Below are 23,999 nucleotides of genomic sequence, written 5' to 3' on the forward strand. Positions count from 1 at the left end.
GTGTTTTGGGGGGCGGGAGTAGGCGTTTCATGGGGGACGGGGGCTCAGCGGGTGCTGTGGGGGCTTTTCTGGCTGTGTTGCCTCCCTCAGTGTTTTCTCCCTCCTCCTGCCCCCATGGGACGTGGGTGGGAGGGTGCTGGGTGCCTGTCCCGGAGCGGGGCTGTGCCGTCTTCCTGGGCATCCCCTCGCGGGTGCGAGCCCCTTGCCCCCAGCACCCTCAGCTCGGCATCGCCCGGCTCGGCATCGCCAGCCGAGGGTTTGGATGGGTCCAGGCAGGTCCGAGCTGTGGCCGGGGCCTCATCCTGCCCTGAGCAGGCGAGCGGTGCTGGAGCAGGCAAGGAGTCGGCCAGCCAGACCAGCCGTGCTCCCTCCTGCCCCGACGGAGAGGCGCCTTCCCAGTGCACAAGGTAGGTGCTGGGACCTGAATCCCATCCCCGATGCCTGCGGCACCGCTGCTGCTCCCGGTGCCATCCCCGGTGCCGCAGGAGGGCTGCCGTCCCTTCTCCTCGCAGGCTCAGCGGACGCAGCGGGCAGCCCGGCGGCACAGCGACGGCGTGGGACCCCCGAGGGACGTCCAGAGGAGATGCCGAGGTGGTGTCGGGAGCCGGTGAGTGTCGGGGTGGGGGTCCCAGTTAACCAGACCTTCCTGAGGGACTCAGGTGCCTTTTTGGCACAGCTTCCCAGCAGGCTGTGGGTCTCTGCGTGCCGCTCTGGGGACCGGCCACCCGGAGCATTTGCCTTGCGTGCCATGGCACGGCGTGACTGTCCCTGCGTGTCCCCTCCCAAGGGGCACAGAGGGGCTCGTGCCCCTCCAGCCCCCCCAGCCTGGAGCCGGAGGGGTGGCCCTGCCTGCTGTTTTGGTTCTTGCAAACAACAGCGTGTCCTTGTGCCGAGGCCTTGTGCCCGGGAGCGGCTGCTCCATCTGGGATAACAGCGGTCCCGGCTGGTTTGCAGCCAGGAGGTCTCCCTGCCACCCCGGTCCCCGCTGCTGCGTCCCCAGGCCAGAGCACCCCGGCTGCCTCGCCGGCAGGGCAGCGGGGACCGGGGGCTGCCCACCTTGCCGGAGGGTCTCGCCCGCTCTCCATGGACACCGCAGACCCGTCGGTGCTCGGCGTGCATTTGGCACGAGCTGCAGGCTGCGGAGCTGGAAGCTCCTGGCAGCAGCTCAGGGATTTCAAACCCTGTTGCAGGCATGCCGGGACCGGGGGGACGAAGCCCGGCCCGGGGGGAGAGCTGCGGCAGGGACCCGGGAATCGCGCCTGCGCGGGGCTGCAGCACCGGTCGGCGAGCGGGAGCGCAGCTGCGGCGGGGATTTCCCAGTGAGCATTCGGGAAGGGGATGGCGCAGCTTCTGGCTTCCTCCTGGTCCCACCAGCATCTCCGTCTAACTGCGCCTCGCCGACGTGAATGCAAGGTGTCTTCTCGTGCACGTGATGGAGAACAGCAGCCCCGGCGATGGAGCGGAGCTGTCCCGGGGAGCAGCGGGACCATTCCCGGGTGGCAGGTAGGACCCAAATCATCTCTCGGGGGCTCGGCGGGTGGGCTGGGGGAGGCGAGGGGCTCCCCGGGGCACCGGCGCAGCGGGCGGCTGACCTCCCCCTTGGCCAAGTTGTTGCAACAGCGGGGAGGAAGGTCAGGTTCTCCGCAGGAGGGTGCAGGGGCTGACGTCAAAGGAAGCAGCTGGTGATTCACGGGTTCTTGGGAGCGCTGGTCTCCGGGGCCGTAACTCATCCCAGAAATGTCATTTCATCCTTGAGCGTTATCGCTGCTCTGCCGTTGCCCGCCGCTCCCAGCCCTGCGGCAGATAAACTGGCCTCTGGGGGAGGTACGGGGGCTGCCCCTCGCTCCCAGCCCCAGGCTCAGTGGCTTAATATACTGATATTACTTATATTACTTATATATTATACTTAGAAACAGGCTGTGTTAGCGTGGGGCTCTGTGGGGCAAAAGGGGAGGGCTGCGCGCCAACCGAAACACTCTTGTCCGTGCGATGCGCGTAAAGCATCCCTGGTGCTACCCTGCCGTGCTCAGCCACCCCGGGTGCCCACCGGTCCCGTGCGCGTTCGCGGGCGCCAGCGGTGCCGGGAGGTCCCGCTCTGCCCGCGGGGTTCGGTCTCGTGCGCTGGGGCTTTAACGTGCGGCCGCAGCGAGGGCTCTGCGGTGGGGTCCGGTTCCCCGGCGCGGGGGGAGGCTGCCCCGGTTCTCCTGTCCGGCGTTAGCTGAGGTTGGGCTGAGCCTGGCTCCGGTTATTCCGGGATGGTTGTGCTGTGTGTTATTATCCGTTGTTATCCACCTCTATCCGTTGTTACCTGCCATAACGGGTTGTTATCCATGGCTGATGATCCATGCGGGGGCGGCCGTGCCGTGGACCCCAGGTCCCTGCGCAGCGGGGTTTGTCCCCGGCACAGGGATCGCCCGCAGAGCGGCGTACAAGCTGAGCAGGGAGGCTGTGCCTCGCTCTCCTGCCCTCATCTTGTTTCGGGAGATGGCCGGACCGCGGACAGGGGCTGGCCGGGCGGCATCGCCGTGTGTGAGCATGCACCCGCCCATGTGCGTGCTTCTGCTCGCCGGACGCGCCGGCGGTGACCCGCGGCCCCCGGCAGATGCGCAAGGAGCCGGGTCTGGCCTTGGCCCCGCCGTAAGTGATGGCTCTTATCTCTCTGCTGACAAGCCAGCATCCTTCAGCGGGCGTATTTAAGGCCGAGCACCCGGAGGGCTGGAGCAGAGGAGCGCTCGCCACAGAGACGCCTGCCTGCAGCCCACGGCTCCTGCCCGACCAGGGAGATGCTGCCCGCGACGTTCAAGCTCTGCGCCGCCATCTCCTACCGGCACCTGCGCAACATGACCGGTGAGGGCCGCGGGGGGCCGGGACGCGGGGCCGGGGCAGCCACGGGCTGCCTGCGCCGGGCAGCGCCGCAGGACGGAGTCTCCGGGGATGCTCTCCCCACTCTGTGCCCTGTTGCTTTCTGGGTTTTGTGTTTTACTGTCTCCACGACCCGTTTTGCCGCCAGACCCATTTCTGGGGCCCGAGGGGGGCGGCTGCGTGCCATTGCTGAACGCGGAGGGAGCTGTAGGCAGCACTCCTGCTGGCCGTGAGGATTTTGTATTCTTTCACTCCATTGCCTACGGCCTTTCCTGGGCACCAGCACGATTGCTCCTCGGTATTTTTACGACTGTTTTCTGCTCGCTGTGTGCTGCGTGGCTCAGACCCGCAGCAAAGCCCGGCTTAGGGCAGCTTTTGTCCCGCAGCGGTGCAATGGCAGTCAGCTGCTCTCTGTGCCTGTAGGGACTTCAGCGAAGGTAGCAAGTCACAGGAGACAAGCAGAGATTTTTTTCAATGATGTTGTACGTTTAAATTGCAAAAAAATAAAAAAAAAAAAAAGAGCAAAGCCCAGCAGCCGGTGAGCGACGCGCTCTCTGCTCGCAGGTCTGAGAAGACAAGCCGCCGTCGCCATCAGCCAAGAGCTGAGCAAGCTCGCCTGCCGCGGCACGGGACCCGGCGCGTGGATTCACCAGGTTCGCAGAAGGAGCTCCTTGCTCAGTAAGTGACCAGCAGACGGGGGGGTCTGGCCCTTTCTGCCGGGTGGTGACCGTCACGGGTCAGGGCTCGGGAGGGAAACCTGCTCGTGGGTCGCCCGTGCTTTTGCCGAACAAACGGCGAAGGCAGGGAATTGAGTTTGCTTCCCCAGCCCTTGGGCACGGAGAAGTGTATTTGCTGCAGATAAAGCTGCTCTGGTGTGACGATGTGTTAGTCGGCTGGGCAATGTTCTTGCGCTCACTCCTGCTTTTGCCTGATCCCGTGCAGGCTCGAGGCTGGAGGAGAAGCCCTTCAGCGAGATGGAAATGTCTTACATCAAGCAAGGAGAGGAAGCCCTCCAGAAATCACTCAGCATCCTTGAGGACCAGGACGGCTGGAAGACGGAGACGGTGGTGGTAGGTGCTCTGCTTTGCAGCAGAACGACACGGTCCTCCTGTAAATATTTGTGATATTTAATTCTACCTTCCCCTCTCCCAGGATAACGGAGACAAAGTGCTGAGCAAGGTGCTCCCGGACGTGGGGAAGGTGTTCCGGCTCGAGGTGGTGGTGGACCAGCCCCTGGACGCAGTGTACGGTGAGCTGGTGGACAACATGGAGCAGATGGGAGACTGGAATCCCAACGTCGAAGAAGTCAAGGTAGGAAGCGCAGGGATTTCTCCACCCGTTCTTTGGGAAATGAGAAGCCAGGCTTTCTGCCCGTAGCAGGCAGCGGGGAAGATAGAGCTCGCCCTGCGGTGGCAGCAGAAGCGAGTCTGCCTGCTGCTTATTCCGTAGGGAACGCACCAGCTCTGTTGGTAAACGTGTACTGTTACTGGAGGAGAGATCGCACGTACCCCAACGTGCAGGGAAGAGCGTTTTGCTGTTCCACAGCTTGTCTGGAATGAGAGAAAGCCCTTCCCTTTTCAGGAGTTGAAACCTGTAGCCTGGGATTGAAGCACGTTTTGCAGTTTCTCTCACTATAGAGTTCTTTTTGTAAGAGCGCGTGTTTGAACACGCAGTCAGCTTTTTAGCTAAAGGTTGCAGTAAATACCTCAAAGTAACATTCTTTTTTAATTCTGAACTGCCCAGATTCTCCAGAAGATTGGAAAGGACACGGTGATCACCCACGAGAAGGCGGCCGCTACCCCCGGGAACATTGTCGGACCGCGGGACTTTGTGAGCGTCCGGTGCTCCAAGAGACGCGGCTCCACCTGCGTCCTGGCCGGCATGGCCACGCAGTACGGAGCTATGCCGGAGCAGGAGGGATTTATAAGGTAACCGCCTTGTGCGTTGACTTGCAGGGTGTTTAACGAGTCGGATTCACACGCGAGCTTTTGGTATGGGCTGAGAGTAATTAGGCTGGTAGCAGGAATGCAATTCAGCACGGCTTTTTAATTTTGAGGCTAAAGTCAAAAAGTCAGACGTTGCTTTCTAACCCGCGCGCTCCCGCAGAGCTGAGAACGGCCCCACGTGCATGATCCTGCGCCCGCTGCCCGGCAGCCCTTCGCAAACCAAGCTAACGTGGCTCCTCAGCATCGACCTGAAGGTAAGCTGTTAAGCGGTGCGGCGAAGGTTTCGAGGCCGGATTTGCATTTGAGGCAGGTTCCGCTCACGGGCTGCGTCTGCTCCTCTCCAGGGCTGGCTGCCGAAGACCATCATCAACCAGGTGCTGTCCCAGACGCAGGTCGACTTTGCCAACCACCTCCGGGAGCGCCTGGCCCGGACGGTGGCCGTGGACTGCTGACCGCACGGACTAGTGGTGGAGTAAAGTCGGACGCAATTTAATTAGCCAAGGCCTTAAATGTATTTATTTAGTGGTACCTACTATTAAAGCTTTAGTTTCTGTATTAATATATTGACACTAAAGGAGCGCAGGAGGCTGCCGGGGCCAGCACACGCTCACTGGGCCAAGGCAGGACCAACAAGTTGGTGGGGGGGGGGTCAAGTCCTGCATGTGCTGGCCCCGGCAGCCTCCTGCGCTCCTTTAGTGTCAATAAATGACTAGAGCTGGACTTAGTGGTGTCTACTATTAATAAAGCCTCGGCTAATTAGTTACAGGGAGCTCCCTCCCAGACACCTGGCTGGCAAGGCAGGGGGCCCAGCGCATGCTCAGTGGGGCAAACGCAGGACTTCACCTCAAATTTTTTTACCCCCCTCCCTCCCCCCAGTGCAGCGCTTCTTAGGCCACCAGAAATGCTACTCCCTGCAGGGAAGCGGCTCTAATTTATTTGTCCTGTACAGCAGACACTTTTTGTGCGTGTATTTATTCACTCAAAGCTGTGTAACTTGCCAGTGCAGTGAGCAGGAGGGGAGATTGCCCAAGCGTAGCTACTTCAGGTTTAAATCCCAGTCACCACAAGACCAAAAAAAAAAACCACCAAAGTAAGAGTTAAAGGCTTTATTGTGAAACTGGTTTCCAGTTTGGGAGGGGGAAAATACCTTTTGGACAGAAGCCCAAATTTCAGTCTTACATGCAGTAGTCTTTTGTAACAACACGATCCTCCTGGCTGGAAGCTGGTGTTTACAATGAGACGGTAGAAGCAGAAGTGTCAGCGTTGCTTCTGCGAGCGTACCTGCGGCAGGGAGCTCCAATACAGCCTGCTCTTGCTGAACAAACGACTGTTACAACCCAGGCACGTCACGGGAGAAGTTTACCTCAACACAACACTTGCTTCTTCAGCTAGCTACACTGTCAAAGTTACTGAAGACTCCAAGAGATGCCCGCAAATAGCACAATACATACCCAACTGCACTCGCTTAGACTCCAGCATAGTGGGAATCCTCAGCAGGTAACAAATATACACATAGCGCCTGCCGTCAGGAGCTGGGTTGTTGGCTGCTCGCTCCGAGTGATGCACGTTCCTCTCGAATAAAACCCACTTGGCTGGATACCCACGGTGTCATTTTTGTTAACGCCGCGCCGCCTGCTTTGTTTACGGCTCCCAGGGCGGGCTTCGTCTCCCATCAACTTCTGTCTCGACGTGATACAGTACGTCCGCCAGCGTGTGCTCGACGACAGCACCCCAGCCCATGTCACTCATCTGCAAAGGGACAGTCGGTCAGCTGGAGCACAGGCTCAGGACAAAAAAGAGGGGCTAGCGCTGCTGTACAGCAGCAGTCCAGGACTGCTTCCCTCCTGAAAACATTTGGGGGGGGGGGGGGGGGGGGGGGGAATTTCCAAGAATTCAGCCCTCTTACATCAGTAAGAGGGCAACACAGGGCCTTTTAACTAGTCTTATCATCTGTCAAGAGGAACAACTGAGCTATCTGTCCTTAAATATTTTTAAATACAATCCTTTTGGCTACACTACCCAAGTACAAAGACTGGAGAGAACAGACAGAGGCTTGGTATAAATCAACTCCCACCACAAAGGCTTGACCGCCTTTTGTTTAAATACTGTGAGGCTATCGCAAAGTGGGGGGGGGGCGGCGGAAAAAGAGCTCCAGTTATTACTTACCGGACGGTAAGTGATATCTCTAGGCGGATACTTGAAATACGGCCCAAAGTTTATCGAAACCTGGGGAAGACACATTTGTCATTACATCAGAAGAAAAAAAAATAAACAAACAGGCGAATGTCTTCAGTCCTCATCCCCTCCTACCCGCACCCTGCGCAAGACCACGTGAACAAACGTCCTTGGCGTGAAAGGAGAGCGTTCGTGCAGCGGTTCGATAAAGTTACATCACCCAAGTGAACAGCAGCGGCGTTCCAGAGTCGCTTCACTAAAATCATTCCCGTTTTTATCACTTGCTTGACACACTCCCAAAGTGCCCGTGCTCTATGCGTTGCTAAAACCATGACAGACTTGGCATTATCTTTCCAAGATATATGTGACTTACCGTGCAGCCTTTGTACAAAGAAATAGCAGGAAAATAAACTCCTTCAAAGATGTCTTTAAAGGCAATTCCTTGGCTGGCACCGTTCTTGAAGAATATTATCTGAAGAGGAAAACGAAGAGGGGTTTTTTCCCATTGATGCTCGCTTTCGGGCCCGTGCTTGTGCACTACACAGCAAGCCTCAAGAGGCCGCTTAACCTACGCTCCCCTTTGTCTGGCAGCAGGTAATGCGCTACCGCTGCAAGCAAAGGGTTTGCTAAGGTCACATTTAGCGCTGCTTTAATAAAAGCACTCTTGTTTTTGATGAAGAGCTAACCACGAGCCTCCCTTTGTGCTCGTTAAATGCAAGCGATTAATAGGCACAATAAGCCAGGCTCTCCGCTCTTCCTGCAGTTCTGTATCCTCCACCTACCAACGTTTAGCTTACCTGGCTTCCGGGCGCTTGCTTTAGGCTCTTCTCTGCTTTGTCCACAAAGTCCTTCTCTTCAAAGTACAAGTAGCTTTTGAATTTGATCAAAGCCTGAAATATTAGAAAACAACCACTTCAGAAAAACGGTTACCCTTAGTGACACATTAAAGACCGGCAGAGCTGCAGGAGCCCTGCTCTGGGACAGGCGTGCCTCTTGGGTCAGAGTACCCGTGAAGAATGATGCACACATCTCAAATATTTGAGAACCAGGAGGGGAAGAGGCTATGAAACGAGATGTGGGCGATCTCCTTCAGTCGCCCGTGCAGAGTCTTCCCCTGCAGAACCTCTGGGTGGCTCTGGGTATTTTGTTTTCTCGAGATTAACGCTTTGGACCTCCCCGCTACGAACCACAGTGGTACCCAGAGGCAGGATGGAAAGGATGCGCTCAAAGGGGGCAAAAGCGAGGCTACAGCAACCCGTTTTCCACCTGTCCACCTAGCCAACGCTTAATCCGACAGCAAACTCCACACCTCACCTTATCTTTGTAGGTGTCAGGCAGTGATTTGGCCGTCTCCGTGTCTTCTGGAAGACTGATGTAAAATCCCAGTATATCGCCCTGTCCGTAGCCAGATGAATAGTGCTTCCCTATCGACTGGTGAAACTTTGTTCCCTTTTTGCTGCGCCAGGAGTAACTGAACTTGTCGTATCCCAGAGGCGCCTGGAGGTTCCCTGCGGAAACCAAGGGTTCCTCGTGAACGCGCACAGCGTAGCAGGAGCACCTCTGCGCGGCCCACTTCAACTTTTGCAACAGCAACGACGTTCGGTTAACGAATACGACTGCCGTTAGTACAAACGCGTCGACTACAGCGTTAAGCGAGGCCAAGCGTGCAACAGCGCAGAGGATCCACCCGTACTGCAGTTCTGCGTGGTTTTGATCGCCCGCAGAAAGAGTTTCCCCTTCAGAAAAGCAGCGAAGAAGCAGGCAGGCTGAACGTGACTTACCCTCCTTAGGTCTAAATTACTGGGGAAAGAAACACAGGAACCAGTTGGAAGCCACTGCTAAGAAATATTTGGTAAAATTCTTTACCTAATGGCTGTGACCAGCCTAATCTGGCAGCTGTGTCCGGAGGCATCTCATCCATGGATATTTCAAAGTACCACGCTCCTTTCCGCACTCCGTGCGAGGCTCGTACCATCGAATAGCCCTTCTCGCCGATAACGGTCAGTCTGTCATCAGAAATCTTTAACTGAGGAGCTGCGGTAGATGAGAGAAGAAGATATGAGCGGTTCCTCTGCGATTTCTAACGTGCGGTGATGTCAAAAGGCAAGCGAACATACAGAAGCGGATTTCACATTTGCACCTCTTAAAGCAATTAGGTCTGAAACGTCAACAACTGCTAATACGAGGTTCCAGAAGACGGCCAGCGTAAGAAGAGCCGGCTATGCAACCGGCATACGATTCGCAAGCTTTGTACCTCGGTCGTGCAGCGCTAGGAGGACTCGTTCGTACAGGCAGGCTCTGTAGAGGTCCCCAGGAATAGGCTTTCCTGCCCAACAGTCTAGCTCCAGTTTTTCTGGGTCAGGTGCGTGGGGGTCAGGCTCAGCCAAGATGTAGCGATATCCGTCTTTATTGAAGGGGTGTTCCAAAGGATAACCGTGGGGTGGTAAGCGCTGAGCGGAAAACAACGGGTCACTGTGAAACACAAAGACTACAGGTTGGCATCTCACGGTGGCTGCGGTTCAGTCACAAGTCAGCCCAGGACAAGCTCTTACAGAGCTGTACCTGCAGCGCTCGCGGCCTGCGCGCCGCTTGGCTTCCAAGAGTCTATGCGAAATGAGCAGATACGCATCGAAGAAACGAGCCTAGACTCATCTGTTTCAAGGAATTTCTAGCTCGTGATCCATCAATCACATCGCAGGGTTATGGCATGATTCCCCAAAAATCTACCGAGGGCAGAGAGAGGCAGGAGGCAGCATCAAAAGCAAAGCTGTCCCTCTGCCTCGCGTGCAACGCCTCGCTGTAGACGCTCATCGCTGGGCCACCGCATCATCTTTCCTCTTACCTTCTGGTTTTCTTGGCTGTTCCCGTGGTCCCTCCGTCCTGCTGCTTACGCTTCGCTCCTCGTCCCTTCCCGCTGCCTCCTGCGGCGATTCCCCCTTAACACAGAAAGCACGGCACGTTAAGCAGCCGATGAGCAGAGAGGGCCCGCGAGCATGGAATCTCCACAAACAGAAAGGGGCAGAAGCAGCCAAATTCAAAGCAGTTCACGAGCTCGGGTACCTTCTTCCACAGTTACATGCGAAACGGACGTTATTGAAAAGGAGCACAGCAAAATCCAGAACTTTTACGTAGCTTCTAGGCAACTTTTGAACGGCCTAAATTTAGAGCGGAAGCTAAGTGAGGTTTATCAAGGAAATGAGCTCAACTCAAGCTTTTGGGGGGAGAATTAAGAATCTTTTCTGTCATCAAAAGCTCTACAGACAGCAGCATTGGGATCCACTTCAAAAGCATTATTTTTTGCTTTCGTGGAGATTCCAGTCACAGTTCAAACACTTTCGGCAAAAGCAGCAGAAAACCCAACCTACAGCGCGCACCATCTGATTTTAAGCAAAGTCGTCATCCCGGTGGCACGCTATGCTGGAGAAACACTCTGACACCAGTAAGCACTTTAACGTTAAATTTCCATCTAGAAAATAAAATACACCTAAGTCGAGGAAAAACGAAAAGCGATAGAGGTGTTTCTCTTCAGTATTACCAAAATCGATGCTACGATTGAACAGCGTATCCTTTCGTATTACAGCACCCGATTTTTACTCGTAAATAAAACCATGGTATAGAAAAAGCTACGTGCCAAAGGTAATCAAACCAATATAACGTTTTAATACATTAAATCGCATACGCATTTTATCATTACAAGGAAAACTATAGAATTTTTATGTACTGTAGATAAACACCTTTGCGAACCGCATACTGTGTCGGAACTAAAAACATAGTCAGCTTTTAAATGATCAGCATTCCCTTACAGCGTAAGGGACTCGCACCACCGAAGGAATACCATATTCTGCACAAACATGACACGATCTCAACTGCACTTGGTAGTTTTAGCGCAGATAAACGTTTAGGCTGTCCGGTTTGTCATCGCTTATTTGCCTAAACAATCACAATTATCATACCAGCTCACAGATTCAGACCGCTTATTGAGGCATTAAGATTTACAGCTACCACAATATCGGGTCAAATCATACAAAGTAGAAATAAACATAAGTGAAAATAAAACTTTAAACCAGTCAAGTGGGGCAGAATATGATAAGTAAAAGCTTCTAACTGCTAAAGATTAAAAAGTGAAATTGTTGTTTTGTATTAAGGTATTATCGCAATCACATCAGGGCACGCTTTTGATTTTTAATTGACTTTAGCTTCTAAGATAATTGAGCAAAAAAGCTTTGCAAACAATAATACTTAAGTTTTAGAAGCTGAAAGGTAAACATTCACCTCCCAAAGAGGCTCCACCTGTAAGAACAGAAGTGGCACCACATATTTGTCAATCTTCCAGAAATTAAATAAAAAAAAAAAAAAAACAGTGCATGAAATGGAGACAACGCAGCCTTAGATATCTATAACCTTTTTAAAAAGCCCAAAACACCTCCTGTTCGGTGCTATTCGAATGTGTTCAATACAGAACAGCGTAGCCTTGCACACAAAGAAATCTCATCGGCAGTTAATATTGCTCCAGTAAGATTACCGTAAGTAATCTCAGCAAGCCAGGCAAAGTTGCGAGCACAGCTGCCGTTCCGCAAAAAGGAACGACAGTAAAATGCAAGCAGTGATTATAAGGAATGATATATACTTTCCCCAACTACTTTCGAAGCTCAGAGGGAGGGAAACAGGAACTCTGAATAATACAAGCAGGTAAATTAAAATCATCATGGAAGAAAACGGACAAGCTCAGCTTTCCTGCAAGCACCTTGATTTAGCTGGCCGCCGTGAAGAAAGAAGTTGAACCTTCCCAAGAAGGTTAAGTTTATCTATCTCTATAGCAAGCCCTGGTAAGACTGGCTGAACGTGTCTTGAACATAATAAGCATAACCTGAGTTCACATGACAGGTTTAACTGCAGCATCTCAACTGACGTAACTGCAGAGACACCCAGCTACAGGACTGGGAAAATACAGCTTAGTCCCAAATATTCAAAAACTGCCTGATTAAAGAACTTGCCGTTTAAGCTTCCGCTTGTGGATACAGCGTTGTTCTGTTTCTGGTTATCATACGCAGGACCAATATTGGCAAGATCCTGCAAGAGAGAAAAAAAAATAAGAATAAAACCCCCACATCAGTCAAACTTACCACTCAAAACCTGAACGCGGCACTCGCAGGTGCTGGAGCACTCCAACACGTGGCTTGCACAACGGAGGCTCACAGCGTGACTTGGCTAAGTTTTGCTCGTTTGATTGAGCGTAAGCCACCGGCAAAAAGAACCCTTGCTCCTTCCTCCCAGCTCCCCACGGCACACCGTCCTTCCATCCCTCGCTACGTACTTGGTCTAGAAGTCCAAACTTGGGGTAATCTTCTTCTGGGTCTTTACTCCCTGGGTCCGGATGCTCTTTCACCAAGAATACATCTCTTTCTTTACACTAAAATAGAGGAGGAGTTTCAGTTACACAGGGTAAGACCATATCAAGGTCATTAACAAGCGTTTACATCATAGTATTTACTATTAGTACGTATATCAACTACATAAGAAGCGTTAGAATCTTCACCATTTCGCTCTAAGTCCAGACCAAGCAAACACGAATGTCAGACAACTGCGCCGTTCACAGAAAATCCTCCGTGAATGTAGCTCTGAATGCTTACCATAGTTTTGACAATATTATTAGGCCAAGTCATTTTCCCAGGCCTCTGTCGGGTTGTCATACACTCCCAGTATTTATCAATAAATGGGATAATATCCTGTAAAAAATTAAAATAAAGTCTTAACAGTGTGGGTCTGAAGGCCTCGCTGCCAATATTTGTTTGAACTTGCTCTGCCCTGAAATCACAGCTTACATAAATCCGCGATGATTTTTAGAACAGCCGTACCTTATCTTTTGAGAACATAGTTTTCGGGTGCTCATCCTGTGTCCTCGACTGCCACGTTAAGTTGGCCAGAGCACTAAGGCACATTTCCTTGAGATCTTCAAAACAACAATATACCAGAGCTAGAATTACACTTCATGGGGAAAATCAAACATACACCCACGTACACAGCGATTACTAGCCACGCAGCATCCGTGCTATCTTGAATAAGAGTAAAACCGTCACAGGTTCTGTCCTAACTCAGCAGCCCTCACTAAACAGGAGATTTTCACCATCTTATTAAGCTAGCAGCAAAACGTTTTTAGAACGTTTTTAGAAGCCGCCGCACATGCTTGTTGCCAATAGGGGATTTTTTTGGTCATTTTTGAAAAGTTTCAGCAGAACCCTCCCACCGACTTTAGATAAAATGAAGCCTCTAGGATTATCTCGCAGAAAATCGCAACAAACGTGCTTTTACACTTACTTGCTTGTTTTCTTAAGAAATACGTGTTCCCACTGTGATGGCAAACGTTGCAATGGAAACTGTAGTTGGTCATGAAAGGCAGACACGATCTAGAAAAGAGCACACCGATTTGGAAATTCTGGTGCGCACCTTACTTACTACATCGGGTTAAGAAAGTCATTATTCTTTACTACATCGGGTTAAGAAAGTCACTATTCCAGGCTAACAAATTAATTATTCTCTCTCTCTCTCTCTCCAAAACCAGAAACATCTTACAGGTTCAATAATATTTTCATCAAATTAGGTTTATCACGGGCATCAAGAAAAGCCACAAAGCTCGTGAGAAAAACGTAAGCAAGCTAAGTGTCATCTTCTTGTTTTAGAGAAGTCCTGGAATTCGTTCAGCAAAACAAGAGGCAACAACCCAGAAGCTCTGGACAAGGAGCTCCATCTGAGCCAATTAATTTTAACTGGAAGTCTAGAGTACTTTTTAGGGACAAAATACAACCAAAAAAGTTATGTTTTTAATAAGCCTAAGGTCAGTCCCACATAGGTTCTAGGAAAAAAGCTGAATTTACTTTTCACTTACAAGAAGATTTGCTTTTTTGTTCACGCCAATTGAAAATGTCTGTTGAAGCCCCCTCTGCTTTTCAAATAACATTTACAGGCCTCTAAGGCACTACGTCCCAGGGTGGCTCTGACAGTCCTGAGGTCTGGACCAGGAATTTTTTAAAGCTGAGACGTACAAACAGAAACACTTCCTGCCGTGTTGGGTAAAGCTTTTGTTATTTGCATAACAGACTGGTTTCCAAGTGTCCAAGGACCTGGACAGGGAATTTACACCCTAATTACTTCCATTTTTGCTAACCAAAGTTTCATGCCCAGCGTTAGGCGGAGCTTACGTACGTGGTATCAATGCCAAACGTGTCTGCTGTGAACCACTTCGTACAAATGCCACACTGCAGCTCTATCTCTCCAAGCTGCCGTCCGTTCTCTTCATCCACTGAGCCTGCCTGAGCATCCAAGACTTCGGAATTGTCCCCAGCAGCTTCCTACAACCAGAGCAGATCAGCAAACTTGGACGGGCGTAAAGACTGACCAAATCAGACAGGAAAGAGGATTTGTGCAATAGCCTGTCAAGACAGGAGAGTTTAGAGGGAATAAATTCTTTTTCCTTTAATACACAGCCATGCTGTGAGTGAACGGGAACTATTTTGTAGATTCGGTTAGTTAGAATTAGTCAGATTTAATGCTCAGATGAGGATTTAATTGCCAAAATGGTCCTTTAAAGAACTAAAACTGGAGCTAGCAGGATGGAAAGTCCTTCTCGTTACACAGAAACATTTTCTCTTCTGAAAAAAAATTCTACACTTGCCCTTTTTCTGCACCACGTACAATCCGTGGTTATCTTATGCCTTTGCATCTCCCCCGTCATCTGTGCAAAGACAGCAAATAAGAATCCTTTGGGAAAATGTGCTGGTGGTGAGGGGAGGAAAAAAAAGAAGGGAGAGGGCTAGCAGTCTGGTGAACAGGTATCCCAAGGGTAAGCCTCAACCTCAGCCTGCAATGACGCACAAGAGAGAAGGACAACTTCCAAGTCCAGGATCCCCAGTGCTCACAGACCTGCACAGACTCCACCACGAGGGCTGCTCTGCTGCCGGGACAAGCAAATTGTGGCGTCCGGCGGCAAGGGCGGCCAGGCAGCATCCTCACCGAGAGGCTGCGCGTTCAGCTTTGGGTGCTCTCACGTTCTCTACCCATCCCGGCCCTGCAGAACTCACCCCCATGGACTGGGCTTCTCCCAGCAAGCCCTGGCTGCCTGCAGCCACCTACCAGGGGGTCCTTTCCATTGGCGGACTCTGTCTCCAGAGCGGTGGTGACATCGACCAGGGCGGCATCTCCCCTGCAAGAGCAGAAATGAGTTCCTGAGAGAGGCCCCCACCTCAGCCCTGGCCTAACTGTGGTGGGGCACAGCCTGGCCCTGGGGGCTGGCATGGCCTGGACTGGGGCAGCCTGGACCCATGGCCTGATGCAGACTGGGAACACCTGGTGCAGACTGAGGCAACTTGGCCCCACGGCCTGGCGTGGACTGGGAAGGCCTGGCCCCAGAGCCTAGCGTGGACTGGGAAGGCCTGGCGTGGACTGGGACAGCCTGGCCCCAGAGCCTAGCATGGACTGGGACAGCCTGGTGTGGACTGGGACAGCCTGGCGTGGACTGGGACAGCCTGGCCCCAGAGCCTGGCGTGGACTGGGACAGCCTGGCCCCAGAGCCTGGCGTGGACTGGGACAGCCTAGCGTGGACCGGGCCGTCGCGGACAGGACGGGCCGGGGACCCTGGGCACCCCCGGTGTCGCTGGGGCAGAAGGACCACCCGGAACCCCATGGCATCCCGGGGGGGGGGGGGGCAGGGACCCCCCCCCGGTACCCTCACGGTTTCCAGGGTAACGGGGGAGGGGGGGAGAGGGAAGGGGAGGGGAAGGGAAGGGGTCCCCCACAGCCCTCACGGTTTCCAGGGCTGGGGGGCGCGGGGAGGGGGCTCGGGCCTGCTGCCCGCGGGCAGGGAGGGACATACCCGGTCTCGGCGTCGGTAGCGCCCGGTTCGGGCGGGGCCGGAGGCTCCGCGGCGGGAGGGTCCGGGGCGGGCTCCGCACCCTCAGGCGCAGGAGCAGCAATCCCGGCCGCGGCCGCCGCTGCCGCCGCTGGCGCCGCCGCCATTTTCACTCACCGCCCCGCTCTCGCGAGAAGGCGCCGCGCGCGCAGCTCTCGCGAGACTCCCCCCCTTCAAAGGGCAACGGCTGCCGGTGGGGCCCACCCCCGAGCGGCGCCACCTGCCGGCGGCCGCCGGGAAGGGCACGGCGGGGGGTAGGGGGCAGCCGTGACGTCACCCTGCTCCGCCGTGACGTCACCCAGCCAAAGCCTGGGAGCTAGGTGCGGGGCTGACTCGGGGGCACATAAACCCCACGCCAGCGCAGGTCCCAGGCCCCCGGCGCCGCCGCCGTGGGCTCCCCTCTGACCCCGGCCCCACGCCAGGGGGTCCCGTGGGAGGATTTAGCACCTTTCCCCCCGGAAAGGAGGAGCGGCCCCTCGCCAGCCGCCGCTCTGCGAAAGCCTCTTGCTGGGAGGGCCGGCGGAGGCGGGGGACCCCCCTGCTCGGCCGCTCACACCGCCGGGGGCCGCACAGCTGTGCCGGGGGCTGACGCGCGGCCATGTGTCCCCACGGCCGCTCTCGCTCGCTCTGCAGCATTAAAGGCTCATGGCAGAAGGGTTCACGCGTCGCATCCCTCTGCCTGGCCCAGCAGCACCCTGGCCCCAGCCGCACCGGGTCCCCCCGAGGCCCGTCCGTGGGCAAGGCCCACCCAAGGATGGTGCTGTTCCCCCTGGGCTGCCCGGCTGGCATCCCCCTGCGCCCAGCGGTGCGGGCCCCGTTGTCCTGTCCCGCACCCCGTGCCCTCAGCGGGGAGGAGCGGTGGGTGCTCAGCACCCTCTCCCCTGGTCCTGCTCCAGACGGCGCTGGGAGAAGGGGAAACCAAGCAGGGCAGAGCCCCTGCCTGGATGGGGCTGAGGGGGTGACGGGGACGATGGCCACCCATGTCCTGGTCCCTTCTCCAAGGAGCAGGACAGGATTGCTGGGGGGGAGGCGCTGGGGCCAGGGGTCCCAGGTGCCAGGCAGTGCAGGGTGCGGGGGACAGCGGTGTCCCCGCAGAGCAGGGCAGGGCCGGAGAGCCCAGAAGGGAGGGATGGAGAGAGGGACGGGGAGAAGAGATGGGATATGGAGAGATGGAGGGATGAGGCAGGGATGGACAGGGCTGGAGGCAGGGAGGGAAGGATGGGGGGAAGGAGGGAGGGAGAAAGGGAGGAACGGGGGAGGTGGAGAGGGACGGCGGGGGGCAGATGGGGATGGAGATAGGGACGGAGGGATGGAGCTGGGGACGGAGGGATGGGAAGAGGGACAGGGAGAAGAGGGGAGGGCGGGCGGGGGGGGGCTGCCGGGGCGGCGGGGAGGGAGGGGGCTGCCGGGGCGGCGGGGAGGGGGCTGCCGGGGCCGCCCGGGGCGGCGCTCGGGGCCGCTGTACAAATAGGGCGGCTGCGGGCGGCCCCTGCAGCCATGCGGGCCCCGCTCCGCTCCGCTCCCGCGCTGGCGCTCTGCGCCCTCGCCCTGCTCCGCCTGGGCTGCGCTCCCACCCGCGCCCCGGCCCACGGACCGGCCCACGGACCGACCCACGCACCCACCCACGCACCCACCCGCGCCGCGCCCCGCGCCCCGCCGCGCTGCCCCCCGCTGATGCTGCAGCTGCTCCGCGCCCCTCCCGCCCCGCTCCGCGCCGCCGCCGCCGCTGCCCTCAGCCTCTCCCCGCACGGTGAGTGGGGCCGCGGCCCCGGGCATCCCTCTCCTGGGACCCGCACTGTCCCCGAGCATCCCTCTCCCCGGGACCCGCACTGTCCCCGAGCATCCCTCTCCCCAGGACCCGCACTGTCCCCGAGCATCCCTCTCCCCAGGACCCGCACTGTCCCCGAGCATCCCTCTCCCCAGGACCAGCACCGTGCCGGAGCATCCCTGTTCCCGGGACCGGTACTGTCCCTGGGACCCGCACCGTCCCCAGGCATCTCTCTCTCCGGGATCGGCACCGTGCTGGAGCATCCCTGTCCCCAGGACCCGTACCGTCCCCAGGCATCTCTCTCTCCGGGATCGGCACCGTGCTGGAGCATCCCTGTCCCCAGGACCCGTACCGTCCCCGGGCATCCCTGTTCTGGGACCAGCATTGTCCGGGGACCCACACTGTCCCCGAGCATCCCTGTCCCTGGGACCTGCGCTGTCCCCAGGACCCGCACCGTCTCCGGGCATCCCTGTCCCCAGAACCGGCACTGTCCCTGGGACCCGCACCGTTCCCGGTACCCGCACCGTCCCCGAGCATCCTTGTCCTGGGACCCACACTGTCCCCGGGAGCCGCACCGTCCCCAGGCACCCCTCTCCCCGGGACCAGCACTGTGCTGGAGCATCCCTGTCCCTGGGACCGCACCGTCCCCGGGACCTGCACCGTCCCCAGGCATCCCTGTCCTGGGACCCGCACTGTCCCCAGGACCCGCACCGTCCCTGGGCATCCCTGTCCAGGGACTCACACGGTCCCCGAGCATCCCTCTCCCCGGGACCGGCACTGTCCGGTGCTCTCGCTGGCTCTCGGGGTGGATCTGGCTGCTTTCCCCCGACCCTCAGGCTCTCACGCAGGGATCGTGCCCCGGCAGCACACGAGGGCACCGTCCCCTCCGGCGCCGGCACTCCCTGGCAAAGCCGGTGGTCCCCTCACCTTGCCCCTTGGGTTTCAGGCTCCCTGCAGAACGGCTCCCGCTGGGCGCTCTCCTTCGACATGTCCTCCCTCTCCAGCAGCCAGGAGGTGAGTCTGGCCGAGCTCCGCGTCCGCCTGCCCGGCTTCTCCCCAGCCCGCGACGTCTCCCTGGACATCTACCACAGCCGGCGGCGGAGGTGCCGGCGCAGCGGGACCTGCGCCCACCAGCTCTTTCTGGGCACCGTGGCCGGCAGCCCCTCTTCCACCCAGGCCTCCTGGAAAGTCTTTGAGGTCACCAGCCTGCTCCGGTCCTGGCTCCACCAAGCCGTGGCCCCTGGGCACCGCAGTCCCGCGGGAAGGGAGCAGTGGGAGGCGAGTGGGTCGGCCACCCCGGCCACTGCCACGACGCGCTTGCCCGTCTCGAGTGACGCTGGCCACGGGGAGCCAGCCCTGCCCCAGGACGTGACGGACGGAGTCCTGCTGCTCGTCTTCTCCAGGGACAAGTCTCCGGGAGACCACAGCCTCATCAGGACAGCAGAGACCTCCAAGCACGTCATGCGTGACAGCGGCTCCCAGGGCGCGGGGACCCGCCGGCATCGCAGGAACAGAAAGGAGAAGCAAAGGATCAAAGTGAGCGACGCTGCCGCTGCCGTCCCGGGGGAGGAGGGCAGGTCCTTGTGCAGGAGGGTGGACATGATGGTGGACTTCGAGCAGACCGGCTGGGGCAGCTGGATCGTCTACCCCAAAAAGTACAACGCCTACCGGTGCGAAGGGCAGTGTCCGTCACCCGTGGACGAGACCTTCAAGCCCACCAACCACGCCTACATACAGGTAAGAGGGGGCTGCTGCCTCCGCTCCCCCCGCGCACCCCCAGCCCCGCCGGCCCGCGGCAGGGGGTGATGCTTTGCCCTTCCCTTGTCTCCCCACAGAGTTTGCTGCAGCTCTACAAGCCCAACCAGGTGCCCTGCCCCGCCTGCTCCCCGGTCAGGATGAGTCCCCTCTCCATGCTCTACTATGAGAAGGGCGAAATCGTCGTCCGCCACCACGAGGACATGATCATCGAGGAGTGCGGCTGCAACTGAGGGCAGCTCGTCTCCTGCTGGGAAGGGGCACATCTCTGCCCAGAAAGTGGCCCCGAGGACTGGCCGCCCAACCCACGACCAACGCGCAGACCAGGGCATCCCTGAGCCCCCGCCGCCTCCGAATCCTGCGTGCCCGTGGGTTGGCAAAGCCCTGGCTGTGCCAGGGGAGGAGGAGTGGGGTGCCTGGGTGTTAGCGGCTCTGCAGCACCACATGGCTGCAGCGCATGGACGGATCCAGGCTACGTGCAGGGAAGGCCGTCAGACACCTCGCTGCAGCACCGAGGCGGTGGGTGCCTGACGGCTGCATTTAGCCAGGAGCCGCGGTGCTGGCGGCCGGCGTGCGCCGGGGCAGCCGAGGGCTGGTGCTGCTCCCCAGAGGCAGGAGCCGGGGCGCAGGGCTGGAGCGGCGGCAGCATCGCTCCCTGCCACGACACGCTGCCCACGACGACGCTCCTTTTGCCCGTGATAGCTATTGCTGGTAGCTGCAGGCTCTCGGCAGGACACTGCAGCACCGGTGTCCGGCCATGCTGAGCACCTGCACCATCGGGATTTTCAATCTCCCCTGGGGTTTAGGCATTTCTCTTAAGACTTCTATTATATTTTTATTAAAACTCTATCAGATTTCTATTACAATTAAGGCAAGTTAATGTGTTAGCCCAGTGTCCAGAGCGCCCATCCGGCAGCGCCACGTGGGCAGCAGCAGGCAGGGGTTCATCTCAGCCTGCCCCGAGCCGCGGGGCTGAGCACGGTCCCGGGAGGAGCTGGCTGGCAGCAGGCAGGGAGGCGGCGACCTCCATCATAGAATCATAGAATCGTTAAGGTTGGAAAAGACCCTTAAGATCATCGAGTCCAACCGCTGACCTATCAAACGTGCTCCTTGCCCAGGACTATGCAGGGAACCATGCAAAAGACCTGGGGCTCCTGAGTCCCTCTCCAAAGCCTCATCTGTTCACCAGAGAGGGTTTGCATGGGCAAGTGGGGTGCTTCTGGAAATACGGCAGCCCCGAGGTCGGGCTTGGTGGGTCTGAGCCCCCGCCAGCCCTCCTACCAGCCTTGAACATCTCGGCTCCTGTGCTGCTTTCCTCTGTAAAACGATGGCTTTGCTCAAAGCTTTTCCACCACTCGCTGGATGGAGCGGTAGTGAAAGGGTTGTGGTTGTATAATTCATCAATAAATTATATATATTAAAAATGCCTGGTAGACTGCTGATTTCCACAGCCCATTTTTGCTGTCAAATGGTCTTTCAGGGTGCAATTCCCTCCAGTTCTCTGTGCATCTGCTGCACCCAGAGGCTCTCCCTGCCCGGCATCGTCTCTGGCTGCAGCCTGCTCCATCGCTGCCCAGCAAAACCAGCAATGCCGGGCGGTAATGCCCAGAGCGAGTGGGCTGCTACCGTAGCTTGCTAGAGCAAGGGTGTCCCCTCGAACGGTGCAAAAGATGCTCAACAGCTCCGTGCACGGGAAAGTTGGCGTGAGATAGCAAAGAAGCTGCTGCCTCCCTGATGGGGGGTTGCTCGAGAACAAGCAGGGAAGCACCTGCAGGCGTTGAAGAGGAGGGCTAAGGGGATTTTCCACCTTTATTTACCCCTTGGAGATAAGGGGAAGGGCCTAATAGCAATGAATTTTAAGCCATGTGCAGCGGCCGGTGCAGGCAGCTCTCCTTCGGGTCGCCCACCCGAAGGGGTGATGGGGCTGGGAGTCGGAGCAGGAGAGCTCCAGCCCCAGACGATGCCCAGGGTCTCGAGTGCCCCCGGGGATGACCATGCCCCACTACGTGCCAGCCCTGGGGGGGGACGATCCTCCTGGGGCAGCGAGGGTCCGGCCCCGCGTTTGGCCGAACCCCCCCATTGCAGCCCCGGCCGTGGGTCCGGGCTCCCCCAGGCTCACAGCTGCCCCCTCCCACGGCCGTGGATGGGGACACGGCACACACGTGGGGACCAACCGCCGGCCCCCGGCTACGGCCGGCACGGCGGAGGGGACGAGCGGGACCACAAGCGTCGGGGCTGGCAGCGGGTGGCCCAGGTGGCCATCCCCATCCCTCCCCTCCTGGGACGAGCAGCCCCGACTCCACATCCCAGGCCCAGCCTGATTATCCCCAATCCACATCCCAGCCGGCGGATAAACAAAGGGTGTCTGGTGCCCCCCGCCCCGCGCAGGCCCTCCCCTGGGCCGCTTACATATTCCGACAGCATTTCACACTGGGACCATCCCGTCATTAGAGGGTCATTTGCAGGAGCTGTCAAGGGTGGGCGAAGGAGGCGTGGGGCTAACCCCTGGCAGGAGGCAGATGTGCAGAGAAATCTGGCAATCTGGGCTCTTGATGAAAGAAAATTAAATTTTTTTTCGCCTCTTCCTCCGCAGGTTTGCTACTCCCTCTCAAAACCCGTTGTCACACCGGCAGCGAAGCCAGGAGGTTTCACTCTCCCACGCTCAGCAGCTCCTCGCCCCCCAGCCCCCTGCGTCCATCAGCCTTGCTGGGAGCTGTATCTTTGCGACCTCTGCCCCTCCATCAAGCCTGTTTAAAATCGAGCAGCGGGTTCAAAAGTCGCGGGGCAGGGGGAGGCAGGCAGCCGTTCCCTGGGAAGAGCCGGGTGGAAAAATAAAGGCTGAGATTCCAGGGCTGTAAGGAAAACATCAAAGTGCGGATGGCGACAATAAAGCTGCACCGCCGTGCTTAGGCAAGGTATCTGCTAGTGAGCCTGGCTTTGCAAGGCTTGGGCTGGGAGCGGAGACCTAATCTCTGAGCAGAGCGAGCTCTGCCGCCTGGCCCTTCTCCTGCCCCAATACACATCAGCTGCGTGACAGAGGAGCCCAGACACGCAGGACAATAAAGCGGGGGCACAGCACCTTTCCAGGGTGACCTTTCGGCATCGCCGGGCCAGAGGCTGCTGGGGCAGGGACACTGCGCGGGCGGTGGGACCGCAGGAACGGGACGCGGAGGATTTCACCCCATTCCCGCTGCACGGGCAGGGAATGGCCCGGCAGGCGCAGGCGGCCAGACCCTGCTCTTGTCTCCCCACTCAGAGATGCTCTTGTGAGCCTCACCCGGGCAGAAGGGACCGGTTTTTGCACCAGTTTCTCAGGGGGGGGTTTGCTGCAGAGCAGAAGCCCTACAGCGAGTGCTGAGGCAGCGGAGCATCTTGTTGCCCGCCCCAGGGTGTCGGGGAGCTGGCAGGGTCCCTGCTTTTGGAAGGACTGGCTTGGTTTTAGCATCCTTACACATTGGCATGGGAAGGACGGAGCCTTCCCGATGCAGGGAAGGTTTTCTGGCAGGAAAAGCACCCTGGCCGTAATGGGAGTGCTGCCTATCCATGCTGCAAGACTTGGGTGCAAGCAGCGAGTCGCAGCCACCACCTGCCTGCGCTGCTGCCCGCGCCTCGGGAGGTAAATTTAGGTTTACTTTGGATGGACGAGGAAAGCGTGAGTGAGAGCAAACAGACCGAAGGGCTTATCAAAGGCCCAGGGTAATATTTGTACAAATGGTGGATTAAGGCACTAGCTGGGTCAGGCAAATATTGTTCGTCCCGTGACCGGGACGCGGAGCAGGACACAGGCATGCTGCTCTGCCCTGCTCGAGACGAAAAGGGGCAGGGACAGAAAATGCAATGACAAAGCCAACACTTGTCCCTCGGACCTCCCCGGAGCGTCCCAGCTGTGCGAGGCAGCCACCCACGGCTGCCTCCCCTCCTGCCGTGCCTGCAAGGGCAGCCAGGCAGCAGCCTGCGCTCGCCGCGGGGCTCAGCCTGCGGCAAAAGCAGCTCCTCAGCCCGTTGGGGCAAGTGCCGGGCAAGGAACAAACCCCGGGCAAGCAGGGATCTGCCCTGGAAACGCTGAGCTGCGCCTTACGTGGCTTAGGCAAGCTTGGAGCGCTAGAAACATGAATGCATGCGGGAGATGGATCCAAAAACGCCGGGCTGAAGGGCGCAGCACCGTCTGGGGGTGTAAGGGAGGGAGGTGAACCGCAAAGGACAGGAGCAGGGGATGCCGAGACTGCGCGGTCCCACGCCACGGGCGGAGGAGACGTTCAAGGCACGGGTTTGGGACAGATCGCACCAGAGCGAATGCAGACGAGTGCCACGTCACGGCATCACGCGTTCACAGCTTCGGTAGCGACTCGCTCTGCCCCCAGCGACTGCGCTGCCGTGCTCTTGGCCCCAGGGCCCCGCACCGGGAAGCCAGCAGGAGCCCTGACCCTCCCGGACCCCCTCTCACACCTGGCCCGGGTGCTTCGCAGGGTGCTCTCCCTCTCTCCGAATTATCGGCTATGAATCGCTGTCGGAGGCACCTGGCGCTTTGATGCTCTCCCCAGATCTACATAAGCACGCAGATACCGATGCAAAGCTGTCACAGCACGGATAA

At 57.6% G+C, this 23,999-nt stretch overlaps 3 protein-coding genes across 7 annotated transcripts; 2 read left to right on the forward strand and 1 right to left on the reverse strand.

Annotated features, from left to right (window-relative positions):
- The first annotated feature begins 43 nt into the window (after positions 1 to 43).
- LOC309601534 (steroidogenic acute regulatory protein, mitochondrial) lies at positions 44 to 5,355 on the forward strand. Of its 4 annotated transcripts, XM_082334582.1 has the most exons (11): positions 337 to 407; positions 486 to 607; positions 1,191 to 1,319; positions 1,414 to 1,503; positions 2,675 to 2,847; positions 3,427 to 3,540; positions 3,805 to 3,932; positions 4,015 to 4,173; positions 4,606 to 4,790; positions 4,969 to 5,062; positions 5,153 to 5,355. In XM_082334582.1, exons 4-11 carry the CDS (start codon positions 1,433 to 1,435, stop codon positions 5,258 to 5,260), a joined length of 1,032 nt encoding a protein of 343 aa, XP_082190708.1. In that variant the 5' UTR covers positions 337 to 407; positions 486 to 607; positions 1,191 to 1,319; positions 1,414 to 1,432; the 3' UTR covers positions 5,261 to 5,355. The 4 variants fall into 4 exon arrangements, with proteins under 4 accessions (XP_082190705.1, XP_082190708.1, XP_082190706.1 ...); XM_082334579.1 differs by having other exon boundaries at positions 44 to 607; XM_082334580.1 differs by lacking the exon at positions 337 to 407 and having other exon boundaries at positions 597 to 607; positions 1,191 to 1,503; positions 2,671 to 2,847.
- Positions 5,356 to 5,521: 166 nt separating this feature from the next.
- On the reverse strand, positions 5,522 to 16,001 carry LOC309602034 (set1/Ash2 histone methyltransferase complex subunit ASH2). 2 transcript variants are annotated; one of them, XM_082335319.1, is made up of 17 exons: positions 15,850 to 16,001; positions 15,111 to 15,180; positions 14,184 to 14,329; positions 13,299 to 13,387; positions 12,839 to 12,933; positions 12,614 to 12,709; positions 12,298 to 12,393; positions 11,978 to 12,053; positions 11,256 to 11,273; positions 9,826 to 9,919; positions 9,238 to 9,455; positions 8,850 to 9,017; positions 8,298 to 8,491; positions 7,781 to 7,873; positions 7,357 to 7,455; positions 6,975 to 7,034; positions 5,522 to 6,557 (listed from the first exon to the last, which is right to left on the reverse strand). In XM_082335319.1, the coding sequence occupies exons 1-17, from the start codon at positions 15,990 to 15,992 to the stop codon at positions 6,450 to 6,452; spliced, it is 1,863 nt and encodes a 620-aa protein (XP_082191445.1). In that variant the 5' UTR covers positions 15,993 to 16,001; the 3' UTR covers positions 5,522 to 6,449. The 2 variants fall into 2 exon arrangements, with proteins under 2 accessions (XP_082191445.1, XP_082191446.1); XM_082335320.1 differs by lacking the exon at positions 11,256 to 11,273.
- A 1,381-nt stretch (positions 16,002 to 17,382) lies between these two features.
- Positions 17,383 to 19,641, forward strand: LOC309601895 (nodal homolog; the record flags this gene model as incomplete). The annotated part of the gene is made up of 3 exons (XM_082335140.1): positions 17,383 to 17,635; positions 18,600 to 19,390; positions 19,489 to 19,641. 3 exons carry the CDS (start codon positions 17,383 to 17,385, stop codon positions 19,639 to 19,641), a joined length of 1,197 nt encoding a protein of 398 aa, XP_082191266.1.
- Positions 19,642 to 23,999: the final 4,358 nt, after the last annotated feature.

The sequence above is a fragment of the Platalea leucorodia genome (assembly GCF_965183815.1).
Source record: "Platalea leucorodia genome assembly, chromosome: W".
In the NCBI taxonomy this organism is placed as follows: Eukaryota; Metazoa; Chordata; class Aves; order Pelecaniformes; family Threskiornithidae; genus Platalea; species Platalea leucorodia.

Excerpts from the sequence above, each read along its gene's own strand:
- LOC309602034 (XM_082335319.1), bottom strand. The coding sequence starts at position 15,992 with ATGGCGGCGGCGCCAGCGGCGGCAGCGGCGGCCGCGGCCGGGATTGCT. Across the intron at positions 12,934-13,298 it reads TTTCTTAAGAAAACAAGCAA|ATCTCAAGGAAATGTGCCTT; the intron begins GTAAGTGTAAAA and ends GTTGTTTTGAAG. Across the intron at positions 7,035-7,356 it reads CTTTGTACAAAGGCTGCACG|GTTTCGATAAACTTTGGGCC; the intron begins GTAAGTCACATA and ends TGTCTTCCCCAG.
- LOC309601534 (XM_082334579.1), top strand. The coding sequence starts at position 438 with ATGCCTGCGGCACCGCTGCTGCTCCCGGTGCCATCCCCGGTGCCGCAG. Across the intron at positions 1,320-1,413 it reads GCTGCGGCGGGGATTTCCCA|GTGTCTTCTCGTGCACGTGA; the intron begins GTGAGCATTCGG and ends CGTGAATGCAAG. Across the intron at positions 1,504-2,674 it reads GGACCATTCCCGGGTGGCAG|CATCCTTCAGCGGGCGTATT; the intron begins GTAGGACCCAAA and ends CTGACAAGCCAG.